Raw genomic sequence first — 14,525 nt, forward strand, 5'->3', positions numbered from 1 at the left:
AAGGTGTTTCTAACTGAGATGTGGTCAAATAAGTAAAAAGGAGCAAACAAAAATCATGGTCTGTAGAACTTGAAATTTTGTTCAGGGCATTCTGACTACACTGGAAGTTCAAACCTTGTGAATGGTGACTCTTGAAGAGAGCTGCATGCTGCTGATTGTGGTCTTGGAGGTTTTAATGATTTGTTTGACCTTTTCTGGGTATAACAGATGGAAATGCTAGTCTGGAATTCCCCATAGATGCAGATGACTGAGGAGTGCTTAAATGGTTGACCAGTTGATACTGATCATTTTTTGACCTTAAAAAACACCGGCATTTGTCTTGATGAAAGGGAGATGTGGGGGATATTGAGTAGAAGTGGGTGGAGACTACCTCATGGCTCCACGGTGGTGTGGGGAGGGGGCCAGTGAGGCAGAAGTTAAAGAGTTTTGGGTTATGAAACTTCCTTAGCTCAACCTGTGATAATTGAGCTCAACCTGGCTTAGGTCCTGGAATACACATTCAAATAGGTCAGGCATTTTTCCAGTCTCACGGAGCATGTTATCTAGTGGCAGAAACAGATAAGAACTTGGCAAAGAAATAATTTTATTCAAGGAGTTAATATTCTTGCCTATCAAAATTTAAAGTGTCCCTGGGTGTGATATGGGTCTGAAATACACTTTTGAACTAGTTGTTGATTGCTCTGTTCTCTTAAATCAAAACTAGTTGAGAGGGAGAGGAACGAGTTATTTCTTTCTACACACACACACACTTAGATAAATACACATACTTATACACAATTCAGTTGCCTTTCAGTTCGGGCCTTTGGTTTTTTTCAGTGGGCCACTGACCCTTGATGGCAGAATGTTCTCTTCACCTACCTCCAGCAAATGGAAAAACTTGCATTTCCAGAGGAACCCTGGACACCCACTGTGTGGTTATGTGATCAGCCCTTGTGATTTTATCAAAAATGCTCACTGACATTCCTTGATCATAAAAGTAATACTTATAACACTGTAGAGAATATAGACAACACACAAAAGTGTATTCCTAGAACTTTTATGCAAAGAAATTATTGATTGAAACTTCCTTGCAGGCTTATTATTTTGCATTATCATGTTTGAAGAGAAGGGATGTGTTAGAACAGGTTAATACATTTAGTCTGAGAATGACATGAAATCTGTCTTTTTCCCGGAACTAAATCATTTTCCTCTTTGCTCTCGGTAGGAAAAATACAGTGACCTTTCCTTCCTCAGACAGGCTACAGTGATGAGAAGTTTTATAGACCTCACAGAAACATTCTTGGTCATCTTTTTCTATGCCTTCCTAAGCAGGAGAAAAACACTAATGCAGGGTTAGAATGGGGGTAACTTGTGTTATAAAGATGTGGGGTGAGTCCCCCATCAGAGTTTGGGTAGTGGTTTACACAGAGTAGCTCTCAACCAGAGACAATAGGTGTTTCTCTGGTAGTGAATCCCAATGACAAACCCCCTCTGACATAAGTCAGATTTTCAGATGTAAATGAATGGCTGTAATTCAGAAAATCCACAGGTAATTCTGATCCTCTCCTTCCCTCCTCCATCTAATGACACAAAGGATTATGTGCCTAAACCCTGATAAAAGAAACAGAGATGGATGTGAAAAAAACGTAAAAATTGAAAGCAAGAAGCATCCAGAAAATAACCCACAGCAGGCACCATTTCTCAGAATGCATCTTTTCCTGCACTGAACTGTCTGCTGACATTTCTAAATGTGGCTTCCTGTGCATCATGATCATCTGGGGGGAGACTGAGAGCGAGATCTTTGCCCGAGGCAATTATTATCCCCAAAACTTGGTAAATAAAGCCACAGTCCCATGTTGGAATGCTCTGTTCCTTCTGAGCACCACACTTGGTTGGCACACTGTTCTGGAGACTGATGACGTCAGAAACCTTGAGCAAAAGGCACTTTGCCGCAATTATTTTCAGTAAGCTGCTCCTTTAAAAATATTTTCAACCTTTTTAATCTTGTATTTTAGATATGGCTCTTTTAAGTAGCAAATAGATTTAAAAATTTTTACCTTTCAACTGGCTTTATTGTGTACAGGTATCTGTACATGTAATTCACAGTATGCATATAGAATTTATGTTTAGTCTTATTTTTTCACTATTTGTCTCCTGTTTTTGTTTCTTGAAAAAAATTGAGCATCTTACCTTTTCCTGTTTGAAAGTAACATATTTTCTCTATTAGTTTAATATATAAGGATATTTATCATAGTCTAAAATTGGTAACTTTAATCTCTTATAATTAAGTGCTTTAGATATAAGAATATTTATCATAGTCTAAATTTGATAACTTTAATCTCTTATAATTTAAGAGCTTTAGATATAAGAATATTTATCACAGTCTAAATTTGATAACTTTAATCTCTTTCTGATAATTTAAGTGCTTTAGATTTTTTTTTTTTAAATTTTGTTTTGTTTTTGTGCTGGGGCTTGAACGCAAGGGCACTTTACTATTGAGCCCACATCCCTGCCTTTTTTAATTTTTGAGACAGCCTCACTTAGTTGCTGAGGCTAGCCTAAACTTGTGATCCTCCTGCCTCAGGCTTTTTATTTATATATTCATATTTATATATGTGCACATACATATGTATGTGTATATATGTATGAATAAATAATTAATATAAATAAACGGATTTCAACAGTTCTGTGCTGGCAGTAGCTTCCTTTTGGGACACTGCCTTGTCTTCTGGTTTCCATTGTTGCTGCTGAGAATTCAGTGATTTTCCTTGGAGTGCAATCTTTTTCTCTGGCTTTTAAGATCTTTGTGATTCCTGATTAGCAGTTTCACTATTATGTGTCTGGGTATAAGAGTTGAATTTATCTTGCTTGGGATTCAATGTGCTTCAACTTTTAGATTATTGCTTCTCATTATTCAGGTTAAATCCTGAGCCCTTATTTCTTGAACTACATCCCCTGTCTCATTTTCTCTTCTTTTTTCAAAAGTTCTACGGAGACTGACATTAGGCCTGTTTTTCACTTTCCATTTGTTTTGTGCTGCATTCGGAGCACTTCCTTCTGTCTGTCTTCTAAGTTGCTGGTTCCCTATATACCTACCTGATTGTTAATTTCAGTCAGTGTTTTATTTCCACAAATTCTTTATGACCACTTTTTCAAATCTTGTCATTAAAATATTTCCTATTCCCTGTATGCTTTGAGTTAAAGAATATGTTATTTTGTAGCATTTCACTGTCAGTATCTGAACCCTTTGTGAATCTTTTTTTTTCTATCTCACTCATGGTGTCTTATTTCCTTGTGCGCACAGGGAACCCTGCCTGTCATCTCTAAGTTCATAGTTTAAGGTTTTTGTAATATGCAGGGGATGTGAACTTGAACTGCAAGGACTAGTTTTCAGTGATAACTTGTTAGATTTTTCTTAACTAGTCAGTGCCTGAGCAATTTTTCTTATAGATTCCTAAGGAAGAACTTAGTACTGGTTTAAGGGTACCCTTTTTTGGGGGGTTCTGCTTTCTGGCAGGAGGGTCTTTCTGTTCAACATGTCCAGTCAGGCCCTAAAAACTGAAGCTCAGTCCCCAGGGTTCAATTCCCAGTTAAAAAAAAAAAGAAAATTTAAAAAACACTTAAAAATGATTATCTTAATGTCATTCATTTATTCAACAGACATTTAAATAACATCTACTCTGTGCTGATGCAGGGGACACAGATGATTGTCTCATAGAGGACTAGCCTATGGATTACAGCAGTGCTATTGTAGGAACACACTCAATACCTAGAGTATGAGGTGGGGATGGTAGACCAATGTCAGTGAAGGCTTCTTGGTGTCGCCACCTAAAATGAGTTCACTTAAAGGAAACGCACTGCCTCGGCGGTCAGACTGTAAAGGCAGAGGAATGGAGGACACCGTATGGTGTGTGTGTAGACGCATGTACAGGGACAGCAGGTGTGATGCTGGCACAGAGCTGAGGACAAGGACTGGAGCTACACAGCAGCAGCATGGGCAAGGTCATGGTGGGGTTTGTGTGTTAGGCTGGATTCTGGGCTTATCCTGTAGGATAAAGGGCACAGAGATGTTTTAAGCAGGAGACCCATTTTCTTAGATTACTTTGGCGGCAGAGTGAAGGAAGCTGCACTGAAGACAGAAAAAGTAGACAAATTTGAAATCCCGAAATAATAGTTGGAGAGAAGACACAGATTATAACACTATTTAGTAGGTAACTCAATAGGACTACATGCCTTATTAAATGTGTGGGGTTAAGGAAAAGGTAGTTTAATTTGTATAGCAGGTCCAAATAAGGCAGAAAATGAGATAAAAATGGTAGGGTGATTTGATAAATTTGGACTTGAGTAGATAGTTAAGTAGAAATGCATCATAGACAGGTGGTGTTTTATTCAGATTTCATCGCTTTGACCAAAAGACCCAACAAGAAGTTTTAGAGAAGGAAAAGTATTAGGGCTCATGGTTTCAGAGGTCTCAGATGGCTCCATTGCCCCTGCTGGGTCCAAGGTGAGGCAGAACATCATGGCAAAAATGTGTGGTAGAGGAAAGCAGGTCAGGACATGGTCATCCAGAAGCACAGACTAAGCTCAGCTCCCCAGGGACAAAATATATACCCCAGAGGCAAAACCCTGTGATCCATCTCCTTCAGCCACATCCTACCTGCCTACAGTTACCAGTTAATTCCATTCGGGGATTCATGCACTGATTATGTTAAGGCTCTAATAACCCAATCATTTCACCTCTAAACTTCCTTGCTTTGTCTCATGTATGAGCTTTTGGGGGACACTTCATATCTAAATCATAACGGTTGAGGGGCAGAGGGCCAGACTGGAGATATGAATGCACTGAGGTTTTAGCAGATAGCTCAAGAGCTGAATGTGAATGGCCAACATCAGCCAAGAAAAACATGGAGACAAGTGGAACATGCCATTTAAGACCAGACAAGGAACTGCAGAGATCAGAAAATACAGCAGCATTGTTGAAGACAAGTGGTTTCAAGGAATAAATTATTAGTAGTGGCAAATGCAAGAGGCCTCAGGAAAGATGAGAACTAAGTTTATCCCATTTGGCAATCAGGAGGTCAATGTTTTGTCTTAATAAGGGTCGAAAACTAGGTGGGAGATGAGTAAACAAGAGTCGAGGCAATAAATGGAAAGAAGCCCAAATTGGAGGAGACAAGAGCTGGTACTATAAAGGGAGTTAGTATTTTTTTAAGAATGCAAGAAACAGGAATATATTTATTGGTCAAGAAGGAAAGGATAGAAAGGGAGGGGTTGAAGATAGAGTTTTCTTCCAGCCTGAGAGATCTGGTAGAACTCTTCCAGCTATTTAGGAAGGTCTGATCAAAATTAAACTTGTAGTCCATTCACTGAGAGCTTGTAAACATAGTAGCTAATCCATTTAAATACAAACTACAAAACGTATTCCCCAATTTGTCAAAGAAATGGCAACTCAGTAGCACATTATAGAATTAAAAAAATAAAGCAATTAGGAAAACTATTTTTTTCTGAAGAATGACTTGCTTTTCTCCGATTGAGCATAAATCAATATAAACCACCTTCAGGTGAGATCCGGCCTCTGCGTCACAGAGATAACTGCACCCATCCTCTTCTTAATTCTACAACAGAAGATGCACCTCCTCCCATTTAAGGCCAGTCCCTCCCTCTCCAGTGCTTTGGATCCTGGCTTTCTCCACCTTGTGTGGAACCCAAACCATCATAGGTCCCCTTTTGCTCTTATTCTCAACAACTCCCTCTTCCCTGGACCCTTTCCAAAGATAAAAGCAGCAACTTCAGGAATGTACTCTTCTCCTTGCCTCCTTTTACACCCCAGACTCTGTTGTGGAAGAGAGCTTCTTTCTGACATCTGCCTCCTCTACTACCTGAATTGTCTCTAAGACATTATTTCCAGGTGGCTAAATCCAGTAGCTGTTTTAAATTCTTCAATCTATCTGATCTCTCCGTAGCATTCAATGCCTGAGCTGAAAAACTCTTCCTGTGGCATTACTCCTGGTTTTCCTTTCAGCTCATTAGCTATTGCTTGTCAGTCTCCATTGCCTGCTCACGCTCTGCCACTTAACCTTCCAGAGTTACCCATGGTTTGGTCCGAGGTCCTCTTTTCTTTATTGCAAATTGGCAGGCTTTTTCTGCACCAGAGAGTAATTATTTTAGGCTTTGCAGGCCATACTTTGTGTTGCAGCTACTCAACTCTGCCAGCGTAGCATGAAAGCAGTCAATGACCATAACAAAACGAATGGCTTGTGGCTATGTTCCAATGAAAAATATTTACAAAAATAGACAGTGGACTGGATTTGGCCTGTGGTCTGGCAACTCCTGCTCTACATCTCCCCAGCAAAGTCTCCTCTAGTGTGTCTCTAATGAGCACCTGTGCAAAGACATACCTTGAGATCTTTCTGGCCCCCAATCCTTTATTTCCAATCACCTATTTAACTACCTAGACTTATGTCTTCAAGGCATCTCAAATCTTAACAGAGGAATTGTGCTCTTGACTCCTAAATGTGGTATCCTCCCCCAGTGTATTCTCCCAGCAAGAGGCTCAGCCATCCCCACAGCTGGGTAAGGTAGGAAACAGCAATCACCCTTCACACTTCCTCCTCTTCCATCCTCTAATTTTCTGAACTGGAAGAAAAGTTAAAAAAGGCAGGTCTGTAAATGGCACTACTTGACGCACACAGTTCAATTTAACATTTCACTAATAGAGCTAAACTTTATTTCCATGTTATTACATGTTTATCTTTGATGTTGAATACATATTAGAATTGATTTAACATACAACTTAGGAGAAAATTTGACATTCTCCTCTGAATGGGTTAAAAAGGAATGTAAAACTACAAAATACTTGTTTAAGTGTGAGTTCTAAATTATGGCAAACAGAACAATAAATACTTTGCTAGTTTTTTCTTTCTAGTTTTCCAAGATGGATTTCATTATAAAAATTTTTCATAACAATTTATCTCAAGAAAGAAAATAAGGGATAATCATAAAAACCATTTTAAGTATAGGGTACAAATAAATTAAAGAGTCTTAACATAGAACTTCTACCTCCTATTTAAAATTATGAAATTGAGGGGGATTTGTTAATGTCAGTGGCAAATCTAATGACTTAAACCCATGTATGTATTTTGCTTTTGTCAGAGAGGCTCATTTAAGGGTGACACCAAGTACAGTCCTATTTGACATTCATGTTAGCCATTTGGTGCACAGAATGGGGATGGCCAAATACTAAGTGCTCAGTGACGGAAATTCAGAATCAATCGGTTTCAAGTGGCTCAGAGATAAGAGAACTAATCATTCCACCTCCCGCTCTACGGTTGTGTACAGACATACAGCCTTTAGCATTCACTGAAAAGACAAAACTCTAGATATTTTGAGCTACGGAAATTCAAAGAACAGAGAATACTGCCTGTAGTATAATTCCAATGTTCAACAGGGACAAAATTATGGTGATTACTGAAGTTACTGGTTATAAATTCAGTTTCTTTCAATTCTCTCTTAGCCCCTTAGCACATTTCTAAAAAAAGGTGTGTGTGGTCTCTAATACTATTAATCTTAAATACATTTTTAAAACGTCATATTAATATTATATCATGGATTACAGAATGAATACTCTTATTAAAAGTGAATGCTTTTGTTTTTCCTTAGAATCAGCAGCAAAAAGCTATGATGCCACTTATAGGACATTGAATAAAAAGAGAACTCACCTTTCATTAGATTTTTTCTAGTGATAAACATTTTCTCATTTGACTGTTTAAGATAGATGATTTATGGCTTTTCAATTTTTAAGATTTCACACTTAATATCATGGTGTTAAAGCTTTTCTATGTCAGTCTTCTAGTATCAGATTCTTAAATAAGAAAGGACAAGAGAGATAAACTCCATAATCAATTATTTAGTCTCCTTTCCTTGAAAATCAATATTTCTCTTAAAATACAAGGCACCCTTCCTTTTCTTAGGACATGGGCCAGCAAACTTTGTCATTTTGTGTAAAGCACCCCATCACAAACATCTCTGGCTTTGTGAACCATTTGGTATCTATCACAACTACTCAGTTCTGTGTTGTAGTGGGAAAGCTGTCCATCAATACAGAATTCCAAAAAAGGGGGCAGTCTACCAAATCTGGCTTCTGGGACAGAGTTGGCCACTCCCCTTGGAACAAACTTAAATATAAGAGAGTTATTTGGAAGAAACTGGCCTCTAGTCAGATGCAATGACTAACTCAGAACCCAGTGGCTAATCACTCTGAAAATTTTCATGTTCACACTTTGAATTTAGCCAACTCTGCATTTAGGCAAAATTCTTTAAACTTGGGTCATCTGCTTTTCATTGGGGATAATTTAGCCTCATTTAAGACTTTTCTTGAGTATTAATTACTGAGGATTTAGTTTAAAATTAATAAATGATGTCCATATAATTTAATATCCAATTTAATTTTTTAAAAACAATGAAAAATAGAATAAAAAATTTAAAATAAGTATACGCACTACCCATTCCAGTAATTCATTTAAGACATACCAACTATAGAATATGAAAAATAAATTCAGAAGTGTAATTACTTTAAAATACACTACTTCCACTTTTGTCAATATTTTACATTTATGTATATATTCTATAGTGGAAGCAGAAATTCTCTCTAAAAACATTATCTCCTTAAAATCTTGAGATGCATATTAGAGCCACAGGCAATATCTGACATATAAAATTGCAGTACAGGCCTTTCAAATTTGGCATTTCACTGGTACAATTCAATGACCAAGGTATATAGCTAACTGTACAGTGCCTAGACATTCCAGTAAGAGCCATTACTTTCTTTAATGTAGAATGATTAATTCATATTCTACAAGGGGCAATGAGGTTAGTAATTCTATAGGGTATTCCTGACATAATTTTCAAATTGTATAATAACACAAACAACTTTGTTAAGGCCATGTTTTATTTGCTGATTAATGGACAAAAGGCAATGTAATTTATTTTCAAGTATTTTCTTGAAAGTCTGTGCTCATAAAAATCATGAAAAGTTGGAAAGACTGTTAAATCACTGAAACTTTAAATATATCTTACACAATCTTGTTTGTACAAAAATACAAGTTAAATATAAACATAAAGCAATCATGATAATTTTATGCAAATCTGTTTTATGTGATCTTTAGTTATATATAAAAGTCTTGGTTCTGTTATCTGTGAAAAGATCAATACCAGATTGAGTTACTATCTATTGGCAAAGGGCCCTAAAAAGCTTACTTTAGCATTAATCTTTTACATGGTTATGTGTGTTTCCTAATTTGAGATCACCTAAACACTGGAAAAAGAAAAAAAAGAAGAAAAAAAAGGGCAGTATGTCCATAAACCAACAAATAATTTGGCTATAATGTATCATAAAACACAAAGAAACCCCACACATCTGTACAATAAACATTATGTATTACATACACACAGGTGCATACATGCATGCACGCATGTATACACACACACACACACACACACACACACACACACTCAGTCGTAAAACAAAGCTTAATGAGGTGCTGCTTCCAGTTCAATATTCAGCTGTGCATTTTTTCGTACTTCATCAAATGAATAGCTTTTTGTCACCTTCCCGTTCTTGAAGACAGTATGGAGAAGATCCTGAAGAAATAGCGGTTTAAGGATTTTATTAATGAGACCATCTTGTAAAATATTTGAATCATGCTGTGATGAATTTACCTAACTAGTTAAACACACAGAAATGTTGATGGTGTTCAAATTACAATTTAAAGATTGTTACAATGTTACATTCCTAAGCCAGTTTTCTTAAAAGGAAAAAGAAAAAAACCTGGTTGACCATTTTTTTTCTTCTGATGCTGAAGAAGTCTGGCTGCCTAGGAGAGCCATGACTGTCATGACAATCATTACTGACAGTGCAGCAAGGAAAGCCTGACACTGCCAAACCTTCCCTGGTTCCTGGCCAACAGACCCAACATTGATTAAACTGGGCAATCCAGAAGTTCAATCAATTGGTTAGTCACTGAATTCTAGCCTGAAGAAAAATTGCAAAAAAATAAAAACCAAACCCAAAACAAAAACAAAAACAAAATCAGATATTGATTTTTTTTTTTTTTTGGTCTCATGTACAGGTGACTGAGTTTTGGGTACTTTCAAGTCACTGACAAATGCCATTCACTGGACACAGACACAGGTGAAAGTGATGACTATATTCATTTGGCTCTGATAAAGCCACTCCTGCCCTAAGGAGTTATCTGTCTCTAATCTATTTTCCTATCTAGTCTGAAGGTACATAATGACATTTGTTGCTTCAAATTATACTGCTCTAGCTATGGTGTTTTCTTCCATAAATTTAAATAGAACTTATCAGGGAATGCTGATTCCTATTCTTTAATCAAAATGCCTGGGGATGATTATAAATAGATCACAACTTTAGATGTTCTAGTATATCATTCACATACTCATGGCTTTACTTTTAGTTGGTCTCAAGTGACGAGTTCATCTGAGATACACTAATTAAGCAAAATCTTGGTAGCTATAATAGTAAAACCCAATCAAAGAATTGACTATCAGGCTGTATCTAAAGGAATCTAATTCTAAGTTTGATATATAAATCTATATTTTTAAATTTAAAGCTATTTCATAGTTCTGGCTTAAAACCTTTAAAAATATAATAAAAATACCATGTTATAAGAAGCAAATTGGACATAATATAAAAAAATCACAGCAGCAGCATATTTATATTTAGTGTAAACTATTCTGAGAATATGAATATTCCCAAGTAGTTTCCTTCTAAAAATGAGGTTTGAAAAAATCTAGTGGCTTAAAAACTAGAACATTTATAACTTTTGAATATGTAAATATGTGTTTTTGTATGCTAAAAGCCATCAGATCATGTAGACTACTTTAGCACACTATAAATTTTTTCCCATTTGGTGAAATGGAATCAGAAAACTATCAGAAAACTTGGTTTAAGGATTCACCATTAATTAGTTATGCAGTCTGAATCAACTCATTGCTTTCACATCTTACACAATACTAAGGTAACCGAGTTTGCCTTTTTTCAGTTCCTAGAGTTGCTATGTGAATCAAATCAGACTAAAGAAAATCATATGAGTTGGATACTATTAAATTAAAAAAAATTACTTTTAAAAACATTTTAGAGTTTGGCTAGCCCCTCCATTATCTATTAAAATTACCAATGCTTAACTACAATGCAGATAATTTTGATAAGTTAGCTTTGATAAGTCAAGAACATCCTTTTAAATATTATTCAGAAATGATTCACTGTTAATTGACAGTAAGAATAAGATCAAATACACACAAGGTTGGTGAAGATCATCAATCACTACCATGATGCTGGCCACTATGTGGAAAAAAAAAAACCTTTCAAATTACTTAAATGTCATAAAACTGCTGTGAAAACAATTTAACAAAAATTAATGTTATTGATTTGGAGAGCCAATTGACTAATGTTAAAAAAAATAAATCAGTATGGATACATACGTGACCATATTCCTCAAGATCTCCTTTTCCTTCCTCAAGTGTAACAAAGTTTCCTGCTGGTGTCCTATGTAAAGATAATCTGCCCTTTTTGGACCTTTTGTTGGGATCAGCAACTGGGTCCTTGAAAACATTAATCTGAAATTCACATTAAGAAAAAGAAGACTAATCAGAAATGTCCAACAAACTCTCACTTAAAAAAAGTATATATTAATTTATATGTAAATTTTAAGGCAGTTTATAGGTATAACTGAGCCAATCCATATCTGGCTTTTAAAGATACAGCTTGTTAGCCTGTTCTGAAGGATAGTCTTCTGTTAGGAAAAAAGGTATGAAAAGAGTCCAAATCTAATATATCCTTTCTTACCATTAGAAGGAATACCTAATACATCTTTGAGAATCCTTAACATGTGACCCTTACATTACAAATCACTTTTAAACTGATGCTAAGTATAGCATACATATGCTATTGAAAAATATGCAACTATGTCACCCCCCCACAACACACACACATATTTATGCACTCTTAAGTTTTTTGGAGAAGGATCTATAATATTACTAAGGTAAAGACTTTCCTACTTTGTAGGCTTTCCATTGTTACTTTTTACTGTATCTGGTTAATGTCATAAGCAAAAGTCTTAGGAGAGCAGAATGTTTATTTTGGGACCAGAAACGTAGGAGGCAAAATAAAATTGATGTAAACAATAATGGCAATAGAATGAGAAGCAACGGATGAGCCAACCCCAGAACTCTGATGGAACAGAGTACACAGGAAACCAACTCAGGTTTTCTTCAGAGTTCTTAGCTTTCCCCACCCATTGCTCCACAGATTCCCCAGCCCTCAAGAAAATATAGAAGACTAGGGGGACAGTTGTTCAGTTGCCTAGCTATTCTATGGCTACCAAACGTGATTATGTCACAAATGGAACCTCCTAAAAGGGTGTTGACCGTGATTACATACTTGCTTATCCTTAATATGTCATGGCCAGGATAGTGACATCCCCAATCAATTACAGTCCACTTCCTGATCCAAAAGTATATACTGAAGCAGAGAAATGACTGATCTGTATTTTCTCTTAAACAATCTTTCATTTTATTGTTCCTTCTTTTTCCAAGTCTCTTTTTCCCTCCTTTGTCATGTTATTACCTAATGTTTTCTTTCTTCCTTGTTTATTAGTCAAGGTCAATAGTCCCTGACAACATATTAATAGTTCAGGACCATATTATCCTTTTGGACTAGTCCATCAAAAACTATTCTCTGCCTAGGTACATAAAAAGGTGCTAACACAGGAATAAAAGTTGAACATACCCCAAGGCCATTGGTTACAACATAGCTACATTTGAAGGAACAATTCAAGAGATCTCTTGTTAACTTCTGCAGCAAAGCTCCACCAGAACCAAAAGAAACATTTTCAATACTCCACTTTTTTTGTTTCATGCCTTCTACGATCTAGAAGATTAAAAACAAACAAAAACCTAAGCAATTTGGAAGAGGTTATTTCCAAAGACCCATGTTAATGAATGAAGCATCCTACAGCTATTTTGAAAATCAACAATTAGGTAGGAATAAGGCCTAAACAGTTATTCTCCACATTCTCTTGAAAGACCTGCCTACCCACCCCAAAAGGCTGCCAAGGCTGCCTGAGATCAGTATGAGTTATCAGGTGGAGATTTCATTTACATTTCATGAATTTGTGTTGCTGCTGTCATTGTGGGGGTAAGAAAACTTACTATAAATATCTAATGAAACTGAATGATCATATCTCAACCACCTCAAGTTACTGCCTAGATGCCAGCCACAAAGGCAATGGTACCAAAAAGCATTTGCCAAATGACTAACTCTGGAATGATTCTAATCACAACATCATGTTACTGAATCTTGTATTGCATGTAAGTCAAAAGTTACTGGTGGCAAAAGAGTATATAGTACTCTCCTACATAAATGGTTGTGATAGTACTAGAATCATTTACCCTGGCTGAAGCTCCAGTGCCATAAACAAAATTATGGACTGATGCTCTAGGTATTATGACTCATTATTGGATCATTTTGGGGAGAATGATTATCAGCTAGAGAGACCAAGTAAGACCTTCGGTTCTGGTGGTTAAAATAGTTCTTTCAAGAGACAAATTTTACAATTGCATTAAAACTTTCTTGTTAATGTCATCTGTATTTTTCTCTTCTGAGTAGGGTTTATTTACACAGCATCTGCCCTCTTATTTAACAAATCCCATCACTTTTATAATAGAAGGCAGTGAAACTTAGTAACCATTCCTTTAATTTCATGAAAATAGCTAAATAGTAGTAAATGGAAGGGCTAGTTCTGTTTTACTTAAAAAGAACTTTCAAAAGTGATTAGAAAATCAGAAACAAGTTTAAAACTTTATGTGAAACATTAAAATGAATTTACCACATTCCCCTGAATAACCAAATCTGAAATCGACCTTGCTTGTTTTTGACACTGCAAAGGAAAAAACAAACAAAAAAAACCCAAGCACCTTTAACAAACCCACATGGAGAAATACCATTTCATTTAAAAATTCCAACCATCTAAATTCTCCACTCTTTATATTCTAGAAGAATGTAGTTTTCAACTAGAAGAATCAAGATGGAAATACATACAAATTAAAGTGATTCTTTTGGCTGTGCACAAATCTAGTCTCATGTCTTTATTATAGTACACAAATCCAAAAGTACTTGAGGCCCCTGAATTCATATTTATTTTTCACTGAGATGACTGTGAAAAAAGAGAATTTCAATATGGAAGAAATGCAAAGAGTAGAGTCGAAAGAGGGCAGAAAAGAGAAGGAAATAAGCAGATAACAGGTAAAATGGTTTGAGTAAAATATAAAGAAAATACTTTCAGATCTGTCACCTGATTTTAAATATGTTTCAGAAGCACAATGGTAAGGAAATGACAAAAAATAGTATCATCTAATGTCATATCACTATATTTCAGGTCAGGTTTCTTCACCAAAAAAAGTTATATGATTTGGAGCTAAAGTGAATTTTTCTGTTAATGTGAAATTATAACTGGGGAAAAAGTACC

At 36.0% G+C, this 14,525-nt stretch overlaps 1 protein-coding gene across 1 annotated transcript in view; it reads right to left on the bottom strand.

Annotated features, from left to right (window-relative positions):
- Positions 1-9,018: 9,018 nt before the first annotated feature.
- The window catches only part of Nampt (nicotinamide phosphoribosyltransferase), a 32,935-nt gene continuing 27,428 nt past the window's right edge, over positions 9,019-14,525 (bottom strand). Inside the window, exons 9-11 of the mRNA XM_047560596.1 lie at positions 12,788-12,928; positions 11,482-11,616; positions 9,019-9,618 (exon numbers count right to left, since the gene is read on the bottom strand). Coding sequence (XP_047416552.1) covers positions 9,508-9,618; positions 11,482-11,616; positions 12,788-12,928 — 387 coding nt within the window. The 3' untranslated portion in view covers positions 9,019-9,507. The remainder of the gene's footprint in view (positions 9,619-11,481; positions 11,617-12,787; positions 12,929-14,525) is intronic.

This window comes from Sciurus carolinensis, chromosome 8 (assembly GCF_902686445.1).
Source record: "Sciurus carolinensis chromosome 8, mSciCar1.2, whole genome shotgun sequence".
Taxonomy (NCBI): Eukaryota; Metazoa; Chordata; class Mammalia; order Rodentia; family Sciuridae; genus Sciurus; species Sciurus carolinensis.